The sequence below is a fragment of the Elgaria multicarinata genome, chromosome 4, assembly GCF_023053635.1.
Source record: "Elgaria multicarinata webbii isolate HBS135686 ecotype San Diego chromosome 4, rElgMul1.1.pri, whole genome shotgun sequence".
Classification (NCBI taxonomy): Eukaryota; Metazoa; Chordata; class Lepidosauria; order Squamata; family Anguidae; genus Elgaria; species Elgaria multicarinata.
The window spans coordinates 137,080,833-137,104,633 of record NC_086174.1 but is presented as its reverse complement, the minus strand read 5'-3'; the positions used below and the strand labels follow the sequence as shown (position 1 = coordinate 137,104,633).

The 23,801-nt window shown below is 39.0% G+C and overlaps 1 protein-coding gene across 2 annotated transcripts in view; it reads left to right on the top strand.

The window, feature by feature from the left end:
* Positions 1 to 23,801, top strand: part of ATAD2B (ATPase family AAA domain containing 2B) — an 82,548-nt gene that overhangs the window by 37,935 nt on the left and 20,812 nt on the right. The window contains exons 15-21 of one of the 2 annotated variants that reach the window (XM_063125227.1): positions 406 to 496; positions 8,267 to 8,578; positions 11,278 to 11,410; positions 13,711 to 13,897; positions 17,134 to 17,319; positions 18,862 to 18,997; positions 23,486 to 23,667. In XM_063125227.1, the coding sequence (XP_062981297.1) occupies positions 406 to 496; positions 8,267 to 8,578; positions 11,278 to 11,410; positions 13,711 to 13,897; positions 17,134 to 17,319; positions 18,862 to 18,997; positions 23,486 to 23,667 (1,227 nt within the window). Of the gene's footprint in view, positions 1 to 405; positions 497 to 8,266; positions 8,579 to 11,277; positions 11,411 to 13,710; positions 13,898 to 17,133; positions 17,320 to 18,861; positions 18,998 to 23,485; positions 23,683 to 23,801 lie in introns of both variants that reach the window. The other variant, XM_063125225.1, reaches the window with a different exon arrangement.

Below are 23,801 nucleotides of genomic sequence, written 5' to 3'. Positions count from 1 at the left end.
TAAGGTAAGTTATGTTGTGCTCAGGAACCATTAGCTGGCACAGAGAGTTTTCTGGGAAATCCCGTTGTGCCAGCTAACCCTATTACCACTGTACTAGAGATCCCTTATACTAGCTCAACATTATTATTATTATTATTTATTTATATAGCACCATCGATGTACATGGTGCTGTACAGATAACACAGTAAATAGCAAGACCCTGCCGCATAGGCTTACAATCTATGATAGTGCTTGTGTCGACTTGGATAATATCTAATAGGTTGACTGGTATATTTTTCTGAATCTACAGTGATATTAAAATTAAAGTGCAGTAAAGCTGGCTGATGAACTCATTGTGTGAATTATGTATTTGATATATCTTACTGTATGCAGCTCTTAATTCTAAATTTCTCATTTATTTACAAGGCAAGAAAGCACATCTTACAAATTCATACCAGGGACTGGAACCCCAAATTATCAGATCATTTTTTAGGAGAATTATCTGAAAAATGTGTCGGTGAGTGGTATCACTTTTAGATGTCTTTGTTCTTGAAAGGTTTTGTATTTAGATTGGAAGATTATTTAATGCTTGCTTGTTAAATTTTGTAGTTGTGTCAAGTTGTTTGATTATGCATTTAAAGTTTCTCTTGTAAGCTAAAACATCTTAGAAAATTTTGATATAAATAACTTGATGTTTCCTGTCACCTCCATGCATCTTTAGTAAGGCACTCTTATATGTTGAAAACCTTGGCATGACCCATTATTCCTTTATAGGACTGAACATGGAAAGTTACCATAAAGCACATTGGATACAGTTCTTCTAGAGGAAAATTACTATCAGCCTTTTTTAAAACTACAAATAAAATAGGGATAACAACATGTTTTTCTACACATACTCATACTAATAAATTAAATCTTTTTTTTACTGAAATGGTTTTGCACTGAGAAGACATCTGGGCTAATCATCAAAACCCTTAAGATGTGATCTAGAGTATGCTACCGACTGGCATAGGATAGGTTTTTCTGTCTCTAAAGTTGGGCACTGTGAATATCTGAAGCATATTGTGGAGCACCAGACATGAAATACTGAATATTAGATTGGCTGTTCAAAATAAAAATAATTCTTACTATAGTAGCAACTATAGTAGTTGCTTACTAAAAATAATAGGTCAGAAAAAGCTTGGTATGTGAAATATTTTAATATAGCAAATAAACCCTAAAAAAATGACCACAGCCTTTCCAAATAATTTTCATCTTCTATCAGTCTCATGCTAGTCAACAATTTATAGGGAAATGATGGCATCAAATCATTTGGGTCTGCATCAAAGCAGTAAAAATTTAAAATTGAACACAGTCCATTCAGTCAGCTTCTGTACATCCGAATTATCCTCTTCATCCACAGGGACATCTACCTTCGAAGCAGCATTCCTCCACTTTTGATCTGCAAAGACCCCAACATCTTCTGGTGAGAAGAAAACACATATCCAGCAAATGACAAATTAAGCTTTGCCTGGTGTAAGAAAGCATGTGCCAAACCCCATTTCATGTAGATTCTTCTAGAGATTCTGCAAAAGACATTTAGTGGGAGATAGATGATAGACGATACAAAATAAAATTTTGGTCCCATGTTGACCATGTTTCAGATTGAAAAACTATACCTTAAAATTACAAGGACATCTCTTTTAGATCTTATTAGAAAATGTGCCCTGTACTTTGGTGTGACCAGTTGGTTTTGTAAGGAAAATCTGTTTAAAATTAAGCTGGGGGAATGTATGGAGCATTTACTCTGACTTTCCCCCTGAGTCATAGATACATATATCTAAATCTTGTAATCACAGTGCAGTTTTTAGACATGAGATTTGCAACTCCAGTGGAAAGTCAAGTCAGTTAATAAATCTGAATTCCATCATTTACAAAGTGATTGTTTCATTTTTGTTGGAAGAGCTTGGAATGTGTAGCCTATTATTCAGCAATTTGAAATTTCATTGGGGCCATTTTAAGCACACCTGTTTGCTTAGCCCTGTATTGGATGCAGCTGCTAAACACTTTCCATTGTTCGCCCCTTGTGGGATTTTTAATGGCAAAAACGTGCTTGTCTTTTATATTGCCACCTACAAATATTTGGATCATGAAGACGAAAATGACCGAATTTTGCAGAAGACAATTTTGCTCAGCATTAATGTATTGGGAGCAATCATTTGCACAATGCTCAGACATCTTAATGCTTTGTTTTGTTTTGAGAGTTTGAATGCAGGTCTTAAAGTCATTAGTGTGTGGTTCCTGAAGACTAAATTTGGCAAGTTTTTTTTTTAAAAAATTCACTTTTGAATTTGTGTGGAATTTTAAGAAAAAATAGATACAGATCTTCTTTAAATTCTTAAAAAAACTCCCCAACAACTATAGAAAAAAAAAGTCATGTGGGGATCATTTTGTTGCAGACCTATGAAAGTAGTTGAGAGGGAGCAGAATGCATTATCCCAGTTCAGTGTCTTACAATAAACTCACTCTATGTAATCCAGGCCCAGATAATCCACTGTCCGAACAAATCTGTTGGAGGACATAGCTGTAAATGGCTCATAAAACTGAGTAAAGCCACATTATGATAGGTGTAATAAAAGCTTCCTAGGCTTCTAGCCAATTTGGCATAGGGAAATTTCTCCCTGGATGTAGATGTATTTTGGTTCACAGTTGAAGTTTAGTGTAGACTTTTAAAACAGCTGTTATATCTATCAATCAGAGAATTTATTTACTCACCCAACTGTTCTAGGGATACTACTTCAGAATTGTACAGTTCTGATAGAAACCTCCTAATTCCCTTTCAATGTATTTAATGGCTGATTTATTGACATTAGTTTTTATATCCATAGATGTCTTCAACCAAAACATTCCCCTAATCAGATGTGATATGCCTTGGATATATTTGTTGTATGCTAATATCCCTTAAACTTTTTTTTAACTAACCAGCGAGGCATCCTTAACTCCGGCTCTTAAAATGGTTTATCTATTCTAATGAATATGGTTGCTCCAATTTGCAGTTACTTCTGTTGGAATTTATCTTTCGGAGCCCAGAAAGATACTAAGAAAAGTACTAAGCCCAGACACATTTGCTGCTTAACCTCATTTTTAGTGTGTGATCATGTCAACTAAGGCTCCAGATTTTGCCTTCCCTTTCATTTCCATCTATTAACAAAAATGTTAATTTTTTTAACATTTAGTTTCACTTTATATTGTTTAATCCAGTTTCTGAGAACATTAGGATCATCTTATATAACTTCCTCATTCTGTCTGATATTAACTGCATCCTGGTATGAGACACAACAGAAACTGCTTTAATCTGAAACTTCGGTCCTTTGCCCCAACTTGATTTCACACTACTCCTTTCCTCTGGTAGATCATACATGAAAATATTCAATTAAATGGAGCAGAAAGCTGATGGTTGCAGCATTTCAATACTTGAATTTGATTTATTTAGGGACTTAAAATTTTCCACGTAGAACTTACTTTTCACCAACTTGAAGCTTTTACGTCATCAACTTCTGTTTAACTCATTCTTTAGTATTACATAATTTATACAGCTTATTATAGTCGTAATGGCCTTCTTGAATTTAAATAGTTTAAGTGGTACTGAATCATCAGATGCTTTACTAAAACCCAAATACATCTGTCGCATGTCCCTGTCCTAGCAAGCTCTTTACACAAAAAAGGATAGCCAATTACTCTGATATGGACTACCTTTGAATCCACGCTGTCTCATATTGCCATCTTTTATGTGCTTATGTATATTTTATGTAGATCTGTTACAATTATTTATTACTTACTTTCTTGTACTACCCAATACCTAAAACTCTCTGGGGAGTTAGTCCATTGTGTGTCATTAAAGGTGTCTTAACTGCTCCATAGCTAACTAGATTGCTTTTATTCTTCTTGTAAAACTTTTCTGTCATCACTAGTTCTTAAGATTTTTAGGGTCCTTCATGGGTTGTTATAGTTCTTACTCTGGTTTAAGTGCATCAAAATGCTTTAGCTTCCATTTCTATAATGTTTCCCTTCAGGCCACTTTTTCAGAACAATAGTTCAGTACCATTATTATTAAATGCTGAAGCAAAGTAAGGTACAGATCATCCTCCAAAACATGATTTGGAGGATAGCAAACATGCTGCCTCCTCTTCATCTTCTGTGCTGGCATGCCAACTGCCTCCTTCCCAAATCATAGTTGGCTGTGATACCTAAATTGGGCTATGTGTCTAGCATTAATTAGAATGATCTCTAACCCATTTCAAACCATGGTTTCAGATCATGGATTAGCACTTATCACATTTGCCTGATGTGGGATGTCCTGGCAAGCTTAAGCTAGAAGAAAACAGGAGATGGAGGTGGAAATTGGTGGCAAGACGAGTGTAGATGCCTGCAACATGTTCCCAATCCTACTAGCCATGGTTTGGAGGACAGGAATATTACATCTGAACTGGGCCAATCAGCATTTGGTCATAAGCTAATGGTTTTTAATTTCCTTAATTTCAACGTTGGTATCAGTAGATCTTTTTTTTTACTGTGTATACTGTGTATGCTGTCTTAATGCTCTGTGAAAAACTGAATTTCATCTTAACATTTAGTAGTCTTTAAATTTCTTTCTACATTACCTATCCTTCGGAGAATAATAATTTCTATTTATTATGCTTCCTACCTTGTCCAAAAGCCTGCAGATTTTCTGCATGTTGTTTCTGATGTTGTTTTCAAGCCACTTAAGGAGGCTGCAGGGAAGCAATTGTACTCTGCCCCATGTTCAGTCTACATGCAATGATTATCTTGGAACTCATATTTCTTGTAATTGAGAGATATAAAGAAGTGATTGCAACAAATGCTCTTACAATGCACTGCTTCTTTGCAATTTAAAATTGAATATTTTGAAGAGCAACCCTTGCCCATTGAAACCTTTGTTCACCAGAAACCTAAATGGCATCCCTGTTGATCTGCTTCCTTGCCCAACTCATCTTACTATTGAACTCCCCCACCCCCCTCATCCCTACCACCTTCTGGGGTATCTGACTCAGTTGTGGTTCTAGCTCTATTACTTCCCTCCAACTTTAATAAAGGTAAATTAGTTTATTCAATCCAAGGTTATTGTCACTAATTCTTATCAGAACTGACTGTTTCAATGGGATACATAACTTCATTATTTTTCAAAATGGATTTTACCTGTAAAGGTGGCCTAAAAATAATGATAAATAAAAAGTGAAATGAAATGAGTCAGTGTGTTTTGCTTAGGAAATTAGACATAACTATACATGTTTTAATATGGTAAAATCTAATTGTAGCGCCAAACGCAGTGTACTACCCCAAAGTTGATTCACTTCAATGGTGTTATTCCTCTCTTTATTTTATTTCTATATTGCTGAATAGCCAGATCTCTTTGTGTGGTTCACAAGAATTACAAAACATAATATAAAATCTTTAACATAATAACATTTTAAAACAATTTAAACAACTAAGTTACAGTGAGATATTAGGACCTGATAAAACAACTGACATTAAAAGCCTATCATAAAAGCCATCACATTCCTGGGAATAGAGGACAGTCTTTACCTGGTGCCAGGTGGACCTCAGTGGGGAGATCACTGTTCCTTCTGTATTGAAACTACCGGGGGGGGGGGGGCGGTCATCTGGGAACAAGCTGTATGAGGGTTCAAAACTAGAAATCATCAATGTCATAAAAAATGCTAAATGTTCTTAAGTATGGAACAAATAAGCATGTTTCCAAGTGCTGTCTGAAGAACCTGTATTAGCTTGGTGAAAGACAGTAGTCTCAGCAAAGTGCTCTGTTGCAGCTTCTGATTGACTCTGTGCCAACAGCCTGACATGGTAAAGCATATTCAGCTACAGAATACTGCTTGTGTGTATGAGAGATATGTAATTAGAGGCATGGAAGTCCACAAACACTAAGTCACACCCAGGTGTCAACATGGAAGGGCAGGGACCATATCCCGGACATAGAAATCACTGGTTACAGCACATTTTTAAGCATTATCATAAAAAAAGAAAGAAAAAAGTGTTGCATGGTCCATTATACTCTCATTTATCCTATCAATAAAACAAGTTTTTCTGTTCAGAAGCTTGCAGTCACCTTGTCAGCCAGCCTATATGAAATTGCAGTATATTTAGAGAGTCACTCTGAAGGAAGAAAAAAAAAATCAAAACTCAGTTTCTTCCAAAAAGCGAGAGGTGAGAGTTTGAGACTAATTTTAGATCTGATCTCCTGAGTAGTTGTGAAGATGAGCCATAAGCTATTATGCTCTATTCTTAAAATTCCATGGGGAGTAGATGTGATTAATAAGATGCAGAAATTAGGTTCAAGCTTCATCATTACATTCATTAGTAGGAGAAAACTGTGAAAGGACATGGGTTGTGACCTAGTGATTCCTTTTGAACAGAGATACTGGAATATTTACAATATTTTTTATTGATGCGTAATAGTTTTTTATTAGTTTCCTGAGATGGACATAGACATGAATTCAATAGTTGAAGCAGTGTTCTAAGTTAAAATATAAAGTTTTGACTGGTCTTATCACAAGTTGGTGTTGGGGACTCATTTTCCAGACCTTGTCCTCCTTTTTAGTAAGTAATATGCTTTGTTCAAAGTACACACCAAAAAGTGGCTATAAGAGTGACTAACGAAGCGATCTAATGCAAAATGTTGTTTTCTATGTATGTATAAAAGCATGCTTCTCACTGTGCGGAATTAATCCAAATTATTCATTTGTAATGTTTGTAATTCAGTCTGTGTAATGTTAATCATAAAAAAAATCTGTTGCATTAAAATTAAGGGCTTGTGTTGTGATCTCTTAACACCCATCAAAGTTATTAGCCTTGGCATGAAAACATGCTGCTAAGTGTATTCAGTAGAGTCCCAGAGCAAACATAGGTTTGTTTTAAGCCAATCAGTTTCAAACATCTGTGGGAACATTTGTATGTAACTCTCCCAATTGTTTACTCTAGACAAATTATGGTTAATCTTAACTATAGTTTGTTGAAACAAGTCTGTTTCAAACCATAGTTTATGAAGCTGGTTTGTTTCAACAAACCATAGTTAAGATTACCATCAGATCTGAATACTAAACTGTGGTTAAACTCTGGTTCATCTAAAATGGAAGTAGAAGCTTCTGATCTCACGCTTACGCTGGGGAGCAAGAGCATGCAAATCCAAAGCTCGCTGCAGCTTGTCCTTGTAACACTGAACCATCATCTAGAATTGTGTGTAAATGTAGCCGTTAAGTGTGTTCCACCAGTGACTCAATAAACTATTTCGTTGTTTGCCTGGCGCTGCAAAAAGCAGAGGGTTGTCACGCACTGTGTTGGGCTGCTTTTGGTTAGGTAGGTCACAGGTTTTGCAGGTCTGCTTCTAAAAGCCAGGCACACACCTTGTACATCACACTAGGATGTTAGCAGGAGCAAGTCGAGATCCAACCTACTTCATTTTCTTCAAGCTTCCTAGGATAGCATAAACAAGCTTGCAAGGTGTTCACTCCCATTTCTAGATCATACTGGACATTTTGAGTCTTCTGAAACGTATCTAACTGTGAAGATGTCTGTAACATAGAATCATATTAGCTATGGCCTTGGCTTCAGCACGGGGCTTGTTTCCTGAATCATAATGGCCAATTAGCAGATACTGTGGAAAGGAGGCAGGAACCATGCAGGGTACTGAAGCCCTATTCCCTAAAAGCTGTGCCCAGCGCTGTGTTTTTTTTGAGCCTGCTACTGATAGAGCAGTGGTAGGCCACTTGTAACTCTCCAGATTTTGGGCCTAGCACTCCCATCAGGTCTTGCTAACATAGCCAATGGTGAGGGATTATTGGAGTTATAGACCAAAACAAGTTTCAACACAATTGAAACTTCATGAAGACTTCTTTTTTTTAACTAAATGAAAGCTTTCTGAATACTAAATACCAACCTGTCTTAGATTCGATTCTGTGCTTATATAGTAATATTGCACATGCGGTAGATTCACTTGGCCATGTAATATTGAATGGTAATATATTTGCACTTCCTCTCTTGGCTTCCTTTGCAGTGATTTTTTTTCCAAAGTCTTGGTTTTTCTTGGCTTGAGAGCGAGTTTTAACATTTGCTTCTTCAGATGTCAGCAGGGTTGATTGATACTAAAGCTGTATATACTACTAAATGTAGTATGAATCTGCTGCTGGCTGGTTTCAGCTTCAGGCGTGTGCTTGACATATGCACAACATTTGTGCTGCTTTATGGAACCTGTGTATGTTTTCTTTTTGTGCCCTAGGCTATTGTGGAGCTGATATAAAAGCACTTTGCACTGAGGCTGCCTTGATTGCCCTGCGACGACGCTATCCTCAGATCTATGTGAGCAGTCAGAAACTGCAGCTTGATGTTTCTTCAATAGTTCTCAGCGCACAAGATTTTTACCATGCAATGCAGAATATTGTGCCTGCCTCTCAACGTGCCGTGATGTTGTCAGGGCATGCACTATCTCCCATCATAAGGCCTCTGCTGGAGAGAACCTTCAATGACATCCTGGCAGTTTTACACAAAGTGTTTCCTCATGCTGAATTCAGTCAGAGTGACAAAAGAGAAGGTACGTGTATATTTTCACTTCATTCTATCCTTTTTATTTAATACCTAATTTCTCCTTAAAACTAAGACCAGGGTCAGTTGATCTATGCAATTGTTTCTATGCACTTAGGATAGCTTCTATGCCTTAAACGGCATTCCGTGACACACAGCAAACTATTTTTGGAAGTTGAGAGGAGTCTCATCATCAGAAGTCTGCTGATTGAAGAGAACTCACAATTCCTGCTTGGTGTGTCCAGGCCATTGGACTTACCTAAAGTAGCTCTTTGAATTCCAGCCCAAAATTACGTACTTAGCTGAGTTGATAACCTGTGTGTGCCTAAGCTGATATCTTTATTAGCTGTTGTTATCAACTGTAAGGCTGTTCTTCATCGTTTATTTTTTATCTTTAAACATTTGAAAACATTTAATCATTTATTTACTACATTTATCTTCCTTTTGTGTAGTGCTTTATCATGCTTGTATACTGTCATAATAGTATAAACTATTTTATCGTAGTACTGTAAATGATAAATAGCATGCTTATAGTACTGCATAATTGAAATTACATGCTATAGCATATGCTATTATAGTACATTCATTGTAGACTTATAGTGTTGGATCCAGGTATACTGTTCTGTGAATGTTTCCATTTGCAGAACTGAATCCGATCCAGCGGATGCTCCCACTCTATGAGCAGAAGGGTGGGGAGGCAATTTTTGCTGATTTCCCTCTCCCTCTCCCTCCCTGCAGCTTCCAAAACCACCTCCCAACACTGTTCTAGAGAGTCCCCCAACTCTCCAAAGCAGATTTTCAGGGGAAGAGAGAGTTGCAGAGGAGAAATCTAGAAAAAAAGTGCCTCTGTTGTGCACAGGAGCATCCAACCCATAGCATAAATATGTTATAGTAATATTCTATGAAGTATTTTATTACTATTATTTAGTTTTGGAAGTTTGCCAATGGGGATAAATGTCACAAGTATTTAGTGCTTTAATTTGTTTATGTAATATTTCCTGGTGCTATCAGTTCCTTCTGTTTGACTTGCATTGATTTGCACGGACTATCCTCAACAAACAGATGGGGTGATGGACTATGGATATGAAGAATTATACATCTGAATGCGGGCTTGAAATATATATTTTACTTGAGAACATCTGTCAACCACTAAAGTTTTGAAGCTCCTTGTGTAAAACTGATTCAGTGAAGAGTTTGGGTGGACCATGCTTTAAATACCTTCCTGTCCATACAGACCACGGGGTTTCTTGGGAGAGTCTCTGTCTCCCAACCTAAATGTCAACATAGATTCTTTAAAAGGATACGGTAAAAATTGTACTATAGAAATGCTAAATTTTCCTGTTTATCTATTCTGTGATGGTTGCCCCTGAGCTGTAGCGATAGGAAATTGAAATAAAGCAGCTTTCATGCATGACCCTGGGAAATGCTGATCTTTGGAAGTAATGCTTTTATTGCCACTTCAAAAACCATAGAATTCTTGTATCTGAGTAATTTCCATTATTATTATTCCATTCTTAAATGGTATTCCTAGTGGTCTTGCATTCAAAGTTCTGATCTGCACCAAACATCTTTAAATTCAGCAATGGTGTGGTATATGATGCTCCTAAACCATTTACAGACCATTTACCTGTGATTAAGTAGCGTTTGGTCAAAGACTCATTGTAGTCCTATTAAGTGTATGATTCAAAATGCTTTTATTTCTTTGTAACTGCAGCCACTCTTTCCGTTGCTACTATAGCCAGAGTGAAAGTTACTGTCAACTGTGTTAGCCAAGAACACGAGTTCTGTCTCTTATTTTGTGGAAAATAGCCAGATTAAATGTTTGAATTGATTGGGCCTTTGAAAGGCTTTTGAAGCTTGCTTCATTATTGAGTTTTTGATGGTTCATTTTTTTTTATCAGTTAGAGGAAAAAATGCATCCAGAATGTTCTTTCCAGGAATGGAAGGCAGTGAGATCCAATGGAGAATCCTGCTGGATTAAGTTGGGGAGGGGAAAACGATTTTTTAGTTATTCTCCCTGCAGCCCTTTATGCTACCTCCCACACTGTTCTGGGGGGTCCCTCAACCCTCTGCTGCAACTTTTCAGGAGCTCTCCACTTCTTCCAGTGGGAATGTTCCACGGGTGGAATTCTACTTATAGGTGAATTAACACTGAAAAGTAGTGAAATCTGTTTTTATGTATAACATTTTGTAGTACTACACCACACACTCTGGTGGATGTTAGCATAAATAAATCAGTTATTTCTTTTGATTGAGTCTGTCCATCTGCAGCTTCAGAGAGAAGTGATTTGCAATAAGCAATAACTTGGAAATTCTAATATTGTTGATTGTGGCCAAACAGTATGAGAGGAAAGGTTGCTGTACTTTGTCATCACCAAGGCTTATTCAACAAAAATGTAAATGTCTCTCTTTGCATTTGGTAATTTTTTGTGGGGTGTTGCACCATGAGCTGTAATGTTTTCTCTAATGCTGTCCCGTTGCTTCCATCAACACTCAATGTTCACTCATGATGCAATATTCTGTCACAAAAATAATATATACCGGGGAAAGAAAAAGAAATACCTGGGGGCAAAAAGCCTTTTCCTTATGAAAGGATAGTTTATTCTGAATTAAAATTTAAAAGAATATTTTACTATTAGGTGTTTTTTAAATATTTGCAAGAGGAGTCATTGTTTATCTATTAACAAACTCTTGTTTTTGATTGAACAGATTCACTAAATCTAATTTTAGATGATAGTGAAGATGAAAATACTTCATCAATATTTGAGTCAAGTTGCCAGTTAGGATCACCAAAGAAACAATTACCAGCTGCTATACATAAACCTTACCTTCATTTTACAATGTAAGTAGATGCTCTGACAACTTAATCATCAAGATTCACACAGGCAAATATGGTTACATTTCCAACATAAGCTTATGATTTGTGACACTATTCTGTATATAAGTTGATATGCTTTGTCCTAACCATTTTTTTTGTTCACAAAGCAGGTCTTGGGATTGGGCCTTTGAGAGCCAAGCCACGTTAACTGTATTCATTCATTCTTGGTTGATGCTTGTTGACAGCACTGAAAAATATATTGATTACCTTCATTTTAGAGTCCTGTGTTTATATCAGGAAGTGCTTTTGTGCATGGTTGGTTAGCAAGGGCTTCCATTTTGAAATTGTATATGTTTTTCACAAGTGAGACTGCTCTGATGGTAAAGCTTTAAGGACAAGTAACTAAACTGTCTCTGCTACTATTTAAACATTTTCTTATTATGTATGCTTAAGTCATTTGCCTCTTTTTCAAAACGTTTTCACTTAAAATATTAAAGTTAAACCAGCAACGCAAAGAAGGTTAATGATAAATGAGGATAGTAATGTTTTGCAATCTTTAAGCAACCAGTAGTAGTTGGAGTCTTTGACTTTAATCCTGGTCTTGTTACAAAGCTCCAATGTGCTTAAACAGAATTAATACTCGTTTATGTCAGTGTTTCACATTGATAACTGAACATTTGTTTAGTTTAGAAAATTGATATACTACTTTCCATTCTTTTAAAAATCCTAATGTGGTTCTCAAAATAAAGTATTAGCAAAATATAATAAAACAATACAATTGCAAATTACTCATAGTAAGCAGGGTGTGCTAGCAGTCAGGAAAACACCAAGTCAAACTAATAAGTATTAAGCTGTCGGCAGAAACACTCCACAAAAGGAGCCCACCTATATGGCAGTAGCTGGTCTCTCAGATAACGTAGAATTCATTTTTGAAGTCCGTTGAATTCACTGTTGTCATTTGATTAGCTTCCCTTTCAATTTTTGCATTAATCACCATACTTAATAATTAGTTTTAACTATAATCACATTTTAAAACCATCTCTAAATTTCTCCAAGTAGGCAACAGGTGTCTGTGTGCACCAATACACATCTGGATGCCTTGTGGGGCACTCTCCCAGCTGCCCTGCCTCTCTCACTTGTTTTTCAAGTGAGACATTTTCTTACTGGCAGCTGGAATTGCTGTGAAATAGGTTTCTGCTGATAATGGAAGATGTGGGTTCAAAGGAGTTGTTTAGTGTGTTGAGGCTCAGGCCCCACCTATGTCTTGCCCTCAGTAATTTGGGAAGGTAACTTTTCCTTTGCCTTGCCTCCCATGTCAGCCATTTTGTGGCAGTGCCCAGAACAGTTTATCAAATTGTCAACTACGCTCACATTAAAAAGTCCTGCTCTAAGTAGCTGATTCTAAAAAAACAAATAGTGTTCCACAATCAACAGTCTTTGCTATTTGCCTCATGTGCACTCCCCAACTACTTCCCATCCTTCTGTACATATAGCACATAACTAGACAGAACAATATCATTTAAGATACATTATATAATTTTAATTGTATCATGCCATATACAAATTATACCTATTGTTGTAGTGGCGTCAGTGTACATGGCATCTTACACCATGACATAAGCAGAGAAGACACATCTTTGTTCAAGAAAATGTCCAAGCTAAATGTTGACTTTAGAGAAGGTATCAGATATTTAAATTACCCCATGTGAACCAGATTGTCATTTATATCATGCACTTAAAAGTCCAAATCTTTCCAAGGTTGCTTACAAGTCAAAATAAGCTTAATAAAATTGCAATAAAATATTATTAAGAGCTCACTCATTAGGAACTTTCACTTGAGGCTGTAGATTTCAGTTGGACCTGTGAGGGTGGAAAGTGGACATCAAGCTGGAGCAAGGCTTGATGTCTTTGCCTCCCTCCCTTGCTCTCTTGTTTCTTCCCAGTTCAGGTGTGCCAGACTAATTTTATACACTTTTATTGCATGGGCTGTGTCCTTTTGTTAAAGCACCATGCACATTGCTGGTGCATTTTTTTAAAAAAGTTAACTGGCCTGACCTGGAACCAAATCCCAGGACGTCTTCAGTCACAGGTGAACTGGAATCAAACCAGGAAATATAATGGCCACAGAACTGAGGCTAGGCTGTTTCGGAAATGTACTGCTACAGAATATTTCGGGCCCATTGACAACTTAATTGCTAGTGCATTGCTGTAATTAATTTATCTCACCTGCTATCTATCACTTGCAGTAGTTAACAGTATAGTACAAATAGGAAAGGCATGGTCAGCACACTTTAGGTCTAAAGAAAATGCTACTTTCATTGCAGGTCAGCTTACCACCAGCCCACCTCTTACAGGCCAAGGTTACTGCTTTCTGGAGAGAGGGATTCAGGTCAGACTTCACACCTTGCTCCAGCTCTATTGCACTCTCTTGAAAAAATTGCTGTACACAGATTAGATCTGCCAGCACTTTATTCGGTCAGTGCCAAGACTCCTGAAGAATCATGTGCTCAGGTTAGTTTGCATTTCTATCCCCTTTGACCATTTATGCAACACATTGTATGTCAAGAGTCTCCCATGTGTACTAAAGCCTTCATTGTAATCTCAGTCTAAATACTGAAACTCCCTTTCCAACGACAGCAGCATTGCATGTTAAGGGCCCCTAATGTCACAGATGGGCCCTCTCTGTAAAACAGAAGCCCCAAAGCAATGTCAGACACTGGGGAAAAAACTGGGGGTGGGGATGACAAATCCTATATTCTTCCCCTAAGCTAAGTTCACAGGGTTATACAATACTATATCAATTAGTTTTAAAGGTGCCTCAAGACACTTGTGCTGCAACAGACTAATGTGGTTGGTTCTCAGGAAGAGAAATCCAGAAATCCCACTTGCACCACTGTTGGGAGGAAATATAGCTTAAAAACTTCATAGAGTTACCTGCTACCAGATAGAATTAGGACCTCTAAAACCACTTGACGGTGATAATTTTAAATTTTGTATATTTTTAATGTTTACTGTTTTTAGCTTTTGTGAACCGCCCAGAGAGCTCTGGCTGTGGGGCGGTATATAAATGTAAATAAATAAATTGGGTTGACGAGCAGAAGAGTGTAGATTGTAAGCCTATGCGGCAGGGTCTTGCTATTTACTGTTTTACTCTGTACAGCACCATGTACATTGATGGTGCTATATAAATAATAATAATAATAATAATAATAATAATAATAATAATAATAATAGTGGTAACCTGTCAGTGAGGTTATCAAGAAGGTTGTCACGTATGGATTGGATCTAGATTTACTGCTCTGTAGATGCATAGGAAATCATGAACCAGTGGAAGCTTCCCATTGGGGTAACTGGCCTGGGCAGTGATTCCTTCTCCCCATCCCCTGCAAACCCCAGTTCCACTTCCTGCATGCTCGTGAAGAGTCCCCCAATACTCTGGAGCATCTTTTCAGGGGCTGCAGAGGGAAGAAGGAATCGTTGGAAACTGCCTCCATGGCCCCTTTATAGCCTAATTAGAACTTCGCTGAGGGTAAGCCTGGATCCAACCCAATAATTTGGAACCATAATATTTTGTTCTGACATCTCTAGGAAGGCTCTTGTTTGGTCCCTGGAGTTGCTTTACTGTTCGTTCCTCACAATGTTCTCTAGTTCAATAGGAAGATATGATGAAAATAAGGGATATCATACAGATAGAGATGAACAGAGGGACATTTTCGAAACGTTCAAATAAGGATTTTTTAGAGTACTAATTTAAAAAAAGCTCCCCCAAACTCTATACTTAAAAAAGCGGTGGCCCGCCACATGTTCTGGACTACAATTTCCATCATCCCTGACAGTATAGTCAATTGTAAGGTATAATTGGAATTGTGGTCCAAAACATCCGGCGGGCCTCAAATTGCCCACCCTTGCTTTAGAAGTATGAACATTATTTTTAAACTGTGACTGGGATGCCTATCTGTTCAATTTCCCAGGAAGTGGGTATAGAGAGATTTAGGATGATTCAGGAAGAAGCCGGTGGGGAGCCTCAGACAGAAAGGGAACTTCTTTGCTGGATCTTAGATGTGACTTTGATGTGAGCAGTAGATGGATCCTTTGTTGTTTCTGGCCAATGTTGTTTCTGGCCAATGTAGGCAGGGCCAGCCTTAGGATAAAACAGTGCCCTGGGCAAGTCGTGCCTTTGGCCTTCGCCCACCGGTGGTCACCTTTGCAGGGCCCTAAGTCCAGGGCTGGACTTAGGCCCTACGTCCGGCCCTGGACATAGGGCAGCAGCTGCTTTAGACTGCTGGGTCTTTTTGTAACCTATCTGTTAAAACTGGACTTTTCAGAAATGTCTAGTTAGCTTTATATGACAAGACCTAACTACCAAGAGTTGCTAAAAATGTCTGGCCTTTCTAAATGTTGTTTACAATTAGGCTCTACCATGACATGTTCTGTGCCAAAGCCATTCCATTTTGAATAATTAAAATGTCTTTGGTGTTTGAAATAATGGTAGGGAAAATGTTAGTGCTTGTGGGGGTGGGGAGGAATGGACAGTTCTTAAGCCCAAACACTTTGTTGTTAATCACCATGTAATTTTGCTATGACACGTCCATTTAGAGTATAGGAAAATCACGTAACTAGAAGATGATGTAATGTATTTATATTATGGGAAAGCGCCACCATGTTATTTCTTCAGGAAATTATTGGTAGGGTGCAAAGTGGCTTTTTATTTGTTTGAGTATTTTGAGATGAGCAGTGACATTGCTAAATTAATGGGAGACCATTTTAAAGAAAGTAACGCATTTTGAAAAATTATATCTGGTGAAAAAGTGGGAAAACGGTATTTAATGTCCTTGTTTGATTTACTGATTTTTGTGGTAGGTAACAGTGCTTTGTTTTGAAGCAATAAGGACAATATATGAAATTTGCTTATATTCAAATCTAACCCTTTTTAGTGAATGGTTTATTAGGTTTTTTTCATTGTCCAACGCATTACCCTCTGGCCCCCATTCCCTTCCTTTTAGGTTTTCCCTTCCTTTCTTTATAACATCCTGTAATTAAAGAGTACATGTTTATCTTTAAGTAAAAAAATTGGATTAGTTGACATACATCGAAAAATAAGTTAAAAAGAAATAAAAATAATATAAATAAAATAACGTAAAATAAAAGGGTTATGTCAAGGATGTCTTTCTGCTGACCACTGATTTTTGCAGTGGATCACATTATTTTACATATTAATTGGAATTTATTTTCTTTTAGTAATTTGATGTCATACACCTTTTATTGATTTATTTTATTTGTAACCCACATTTCTAACAAAAAATGGCAACCAAGGTAGCTTACGGGCATAATTTAAACTAGCTGAAAACAATAAAATACAATAGAAACATAGCAGTTACAGAATAAAAAATGAAAACAGCACCCACAGGCCAAATGCCTTTTTGAATACAGCTGTCTTTGTCTGCTCGCAGAAGGCCAACAGAGAGGGAGCGAGCGAACCTAGCCTCCCTTGGGAGGGAGTTCCATAGCCTGGGAGTGGCCACCAAACACCCTCTCTTGGGTTGCTGCCAAATGTGCTTCTGGAGGCAGCAGTCTCGAAAGAAGGAGCTCTCCAGAAAGGCAGCTGAGGTCAATAGATCCTGAATCGAGCTGTGGATAAGGGAGATGCTATTAAAACCATTACACTTCGAAATGTGACATGCTGTATTTTAAACTCTGCATGCCATTTTAATCAATGGCTTAGTATCCTCTTAATGCTTTTTAACTAGATCTTTCGTGAAGCAAGAAGAACTCTACCAAGTATTGTTTACATGCCTCATATTGGTGATTGGTGGGAGGCTGTCAGTGAAACTGTGAGAGCTACATTTCTAACATTGCTGCAAGACATACCGTCATTCTCACCTATATTTCTACTCTCTACCTCTGAAACCATGTACAGTGAACTGCCTGAAGAGGTGAGTATGAAGTGCTTTCTTGAGAAGCGAATAGGCTTCGTTTAAGGAATTATGAGCCTGATATAGAAAGTCCTGCTATGTGCAGGCAGGAACTTTCCCCAAATTTCCTGACTTTGAGGGAAACCTCCACCAACATTTCACGCATCTTTATACTTGAGGAAATTTAACAACCCTCATGTATTATGATAAGAATAGACAACTGCAGGTTGGGAAAGTCAAGGAAAAGAGTCCTAGCTCTGTGATTGCTTAACTGGTGTTGAATTAATTGAATAGCATTGTCTTTGCCTCTTCTGTCTGCTGTTCCACCTCATTATCCTTCTAGGGCCATAATCAATTACTAGCTTCTGCTAGGGCAGACCTGAAATTACCTTCCCAATTTTGCCCCTCCAGTTGCAGGTGGTGAAGTTGGGATAGGGTCTTTTGGGCAAGTTTTGCAATGGGGTATTTGTGAAAGCTTAGCGTAATTCTTAAGCTGATCAGCTTACTCTAGGGAACATATGGATAAGAAAAAATGGTGACTGCCCCATCCCTGCTCCCCTGGAAGGAGTATCACCACCACAAAACTGGTAGCAACCATGAAAAAGTGACGGGATGATTTGGAGACTCCACTCTTCGCCTCTTCTGAATCTCCCCAAGTTTGAGTTGAAAATTCTCTGCAGAGAATTTTCGGATCCATCTCATTTTCCAGTTTTCTTCTCTGTACCATATTTAATAGCTGAAATGCTTTCTAACACTGATTTAGTAAAAATAAATAGTCTTACTTTATACCTTTCACTGGGATTCAAAAAACTGCACAGCTAGTTCTTTGTGGTCTGCACGTATGCGCATATATGGGGATCTATGCCTTCACAGGGCAGCATTTCAAACCTCCAGAGCTAAAAAAAGCAGGAGCAAGCACTTCCTTGCTTTTCCTCGAGAGGGAGGTCCCTGTGGAGTGTTGCATGCCTTGAGGGGAGGGTGTCCCTCTTTCCACTCAGTTCTTTCTGAATTGCCACCTGTGTGTTTCTCATACAGCAAACCCCCCCATTGCATGTAGCTTTAGAGTCCTTACTCCCGAAAGAGAGGGGAAAAGTGGTATCGTGTGAAGGCCTGCAGTTTGGTTTTTTAAAAAGTATGCAAATATCCCAGCCTATATTTGTTCTATTGATAGATTACTATATCCATCTTTAAATGGTACCTAGGCTCTAGCATCTTTAAGTGAAGTCAGCTTCGTTGGGAGGTATTGCTCCGACCAGTTCAGATGTTATTGCTTCCATGTACGTGCCACTAAAAAGCCTTTCCCCAACACTTCAGTGCATCTTACGATGAGTATTGATCTATTGTGTGCAAAGTATACTCAGGAGGACTCAAATATCCCTAGCAACATACATGTTAGAGTAGAGCAATGGTACAAGTAACCTTGGATATGAAAACTCTAAAGAGAAAGAAAAACATCTCAGCTGTCCTTTTTGAAGAATTGGTCTGTAGAATTTAATGGTATAGTTGATTATTAAGTTACTAGAATATGTTTTCAGCCTCCTAATTTCTCACTCTTTCATTTAGGTGAAGTGTATCTTTAAAATCCAGTATGAAGAGGTTTTTTATATTCAGAGACCTAGCAAAGAAGACAGGCGTAAATTTTTCCAAGAGCTGGTTCTCATTCAGGCATCAATGCCTCCTCCAAGGAGAAAACAAACAGGTATGTTAATTTTCTATAAAATCCAGAATATACATAATCGTCCACCAGAAAACCATTCTGTTTGCATTTGTTTTTATATGAAATTGGAAACAGTAGTCATTGTCTAGGACCCTGCATGAGATTTATATCCAGTGGATGTACTTGTGTCTCTGAGTACCATTCTCTACTTAAAGATGAAGTTGGTGTACAGAAGAGAGAGGGAGTATACAAGCCTAAAGCCTGTTCATCAACCACCAAGTCTTCATAAATGAGGAATTTAGGGTGATAAATGTGTTGGTCATGTTTGGAAATGACAGCAAATTGTTCAGGATGGTGAAATCCCATGAACTGTGAAGTGCTCCAAACGGATAGCTCAATGAAAGCATGGACTCAGTGTACGGAAACTGTGAAAGGCAGATTTCATGCTAAGCAGCGTGTTTGTTAAAAGGAATAAATTAAGAATTCCAGTATTGTAATGCCCTTAAGCAAATCTGTGGTGTGCCCATATTTGAAATACTTTGTACAGTTTTGATCACCCCATCTCAAAAGGATATTGTAGAATTTGTAAAGTTGCAGAAAAGGTCAGCCAAAACATGACTAAGGTGAGACATAATAAAGTTTTCCAAATTTCTCATGATAGTGGGGGGAGACATTTTTCTTCTCCTCTTATAATACTTGAACTCAAGGTCATCCAGTGAAATTGATAGGCAGGAAAGCTAGGACAGACAAAAGAAAGTACTTTTTACTCACCATGCATATGTTATGGAATTCACTTCTATAAAGATGTAGTGATGTCCACTAGGTTAGATGGCTTTATATGAGGATTAGACAAATTAAAGGAGGAGAGGTTTCTGAAATGGTTATTAGTTATCAGAAGTGAAACCTGCAACAAAATGTAACCCTCTTGAGGCCTGGCCATGTGGTGGTTGGTTGGTTGGAAAAATGACCCTTCTTTTTTTTTTTCTTTCTTCCTTCTCTGAAGCCTTGCTCTACCCTGCCATATAGGCTCATATTTGGAATTGCCAGACCAGAATCAGAACTTTTTATAGCTCTATAGTGCATGTGGGTGTATGAGAGAGAGTCTGGAGAGTGGAAAAGAGAAAAAGTGTTCCTTATGCTTTTCTTCCTCTTGAAATATCCCTGTGCAGGGAGGGGAATTTTTTAGGGTCACGGCATGTAAGCCCCCCAACTCTAATCTCCACTCCTCTTCTGAAATACTATACATTGACAAAGTCTTACAGGGGGCAATTCCTTCTTCCTTTCTGTCCCCTCCCCCCATTTCCTTTTTTGCTCTTAACTGTTGCTTCAACACATTCATTCCGGAGGCTTGCAGGCCTTTGGCTGGCTGTTTTGGAGGGTTTAGGGCGCAATTCTGTGTTGACAGTTGGCAGCCACTGAAGTCGGAGGCTACCAAGTATCCTAATACAGGGTGGCTGGGGCACTCTAGCTGCCCTGCATTTTTACTAGATGGGTGAGCTGTGGCGCTTCGGAGCAGGAGGGAAGGAGGTTGGGGTGAGCATAGGAACCTGCATAAGACAGCTTCCCTGGTCTCTTTCGCTCCCTGCCCCTGGGAACATGACTTTTCCCCCTGTCTCCACGCTCAGGTTTCTGAGTGCAGGGAGGTAGCCGGCATGGTACTGTCTGCACCGGCTATGAGGGGGATAAGGAGTGTGGTGTACTAACTCCAAGGATGGAGCCAGTAAACCAAACAATCCTATGCCCCCCCCGACACTGTCTAGGGGGCCATAGGGTTGCTCTCTTCATGTTTTACTTTGCTTTTAATTAACGAGCATATATATACATTTGCATTCCAAGGGAGTTACTTGAGTATGTAGAAATCACAACCTTCTTTTTGTGCGGCACAGTTTGCAGATAGAGGAAGAAGTCAGGAAATAACGATTCAGACACCAGAGCTTGGGTAAACTAGGGCCTCTTTATTAAACATTGGTAAATTCATCCCTCCCTGGACCTGCACATGACAGTGCAGGAATCTAATTGCGCTTTCTCCAGGCAACTAGCCTTGGTATGGGCAAGCCACTTGGCCAAGCCAGGAGTTGGGTAAAAACCCGGCTCCTTTCTTATGCTACACATGTGTGTTTGAGGGAAAACCACCCCATCCCACCCCCACTCGTGCTGCTTAACGCCGAGTAGGTGAGACAGTGAGGTCCCCAAAGGCAGGCCGTATCCTGGGTCTAGAGCTGCTGAACCCCCAGAGGACCAGGCCTCAGAACCTGCCAATCACCATAAAGGTGCCCAGCGTGTGCTCACCAACCTCATCTGGTCCTAAGATTCTCGCACAACCCTGCGTCTAACTGACCTAATTATCCACCCTCAATTTCCACCTACTCAGCGCCCCCCCCCCCCCCCATGTAAAAGGGACACCTGGCTAGTCCCATACTAAACTTTTGAAGAGGGAGAGAGGGTGAAAACTACGACAATGAAAGAGGCCTGGGGTGCATGTTGGGCTCGCTTTTAAAGGCAAGCCTCGCCCACGCCTCACCTTAGAAAGGTGGGTCATTCTTCCCCCTCTTCCCTCCTGCAAAAGCCTGCCTCCACCCTAGCCGTGCCAGCAGGGAGGGAAAGGGACTTCTCTTCCAAGCAGATGGCTGTTAGTTGCCATGACAGCATGCTACTGGGTGGTGCTACCTGGAAGCAAGAGCAGGGGGAGGTTCTTGCCTTCATTCCCAGCTTGTGGGTTCCCCAGAAGCCACTGATTGGCCACTGTTGGTAACAGGATATCGGACTAGATGGATCCAGCAGGGCTGTTGCAATATTCTTGTGAGGATATGGAGGAGGCAGGTGTCCTTAAGCATCAAAATGTGTCAAGAAAGCTCCCAACTGGATCATCTGTATTTTCGAAGAATTGTTTGAAGTCTTACTGGCCTTGAATGACATTGAATTCTAGGTATTTACATAAGCTAATTCCTGCCGTTCATTGCTTGTGTTAAACCTGTTTAGGTGCAGCTCACCCATTGCTTTTAAACCTTTCCCCGTTGGAGTCTCGTCTTTCTGTAAACTTATAATTTTTGTTGTTGTTGTTGGTGTCCTGGTGGTACAATATGGCCTAGATTTCACTACACCATAAGCTATCTACCCTACTTAACTATCTGTCCTTCCCCTCCAGTCTCCACATGGGACCTATTTGTGTCCCTTCCTGTATGTAAGTGAGGGTGGCTACAACTAAACTTGGTGGGTGCAGAGAGCATGGAAGAAAGATTTGGAACATATAATCCATTCAAACGCTACCTTGCGTGTTTCCTTTTTCGTACTAGTTGCCATGAAATTGAGAGCTAAATTTGTTGCTTATCACATTCAAGGGCACTGAAAGGGAACCTATGCCACTGAATGCTTCTGGAACCCCAATAGTGATACTTTTGTAACCTGGCAGCCATTAATTGTGGCTTTCCAGAGATTGGAAGAGTTGCCCTGAGACTGCAGAGGTGAAGGGAAGAACACTCTGTCCTCTGTCATTGGCCAGGTGACAAAGAGTTGCTGGTTTGTGTGTGAGTGTGTGTACTATTCCAATCTACTGTAAGCTGCCTTGCAGATCATTCAGTCAAAAGGGATGATATAAGTCTTATTAATATTTTTTAAAAAAATCTTCCTGTCTTTAATTGACTATTTGGGAGTCATGTAGGCTCTTGAGATTCCTGCCACGAAGTCCCTTGTCAACTCCTCTTTCATTGAAGGAAAAGCTGCTGATGCTGAGCAGAGAGAGTAGAAATTTATGGGAATTTCAAAGTCCCCACAATATGGTTCTTTTACTATGGCCTGCAAAACTGAGATAAGGAGTTCAGAATTGTTGTTGTTGTTGTTGTTATTTATTTAGCACCATCAGTGTACATGGTGCTGTACAGAGTAAAACAATAAAATAGCAAAACCTTGCCACATAGGCTTACATTCTAATAAAATCACAATAAAACAATAAGAAGGGAAGAGAATGCACCAAACAGGCACAGGGTAGAGTAAAACTAACAGTATAAAAGTCAGATCAAAATAAAGTTTTAAAAGCTTTAGAAAAAAGAAAAGTTTTTAGCTGAGCTTTAAAAACTGCGATTGAACTTATAGTTCGCAAATGTTCTGGAAGAGCGTTCCAGGCGTAAGGGGCAGCAGGAGAAAATGGACGAAGCCAAGCAAGGGAAGTAGAGACCCTTGGCGGGTAAGAAACATGGCATCTGAGGAGCAAAGAGCACGAGCCGGACAATAGTGTGAGATGAGAGAGGAAAGATAGGAAGGAGCTAGACTGTGAAAAGCTTTGTAGGTCAACAGGAGGAGTTTATATTGGATTCTGAGGTGAATTGGAAGCCAATGAAGAGATTTCAGAAGTGGAATAACATGGGCAGAGCGGCGAGCCAAGAAGATGATCCAAGAAGACGAGCCAAGAAGAAGAATTTGTGGTGTTATCAAATCTGATCAGAGTAAAAAGTATGCAATTAATGGGTGTTGTGAAATTTTTAGGGGCTGTAATCTGACGATCCTGTTTTGCCCGACTTTTCAATTCTCTTCTAGCTCTTTCTGATTTAGAGGTGCTTCCTCTTGCACTGCCATCTCCTACCCGCCAGCTGTCAGAGACTGAAAAGCAGCGAATGGAGGACCAGGAAGAAAACACGCTGAGAGAGCTGCGGTTGTTTCTCAGGGATGTTACCAAGAGGCTGGCCACAGACAAGCGCTTTAACATCTTCAGCAAACCGGTGGATATTGAAGAGGTCTTGTTTCAGTAACGTGCAAACAATGAAGTTGACCTTATTAGCAATTAATCAAAAAGCATAGACTAATTATTATTGCAGATTATATCTATGATCTAACCCATTTTGCATATTTACAG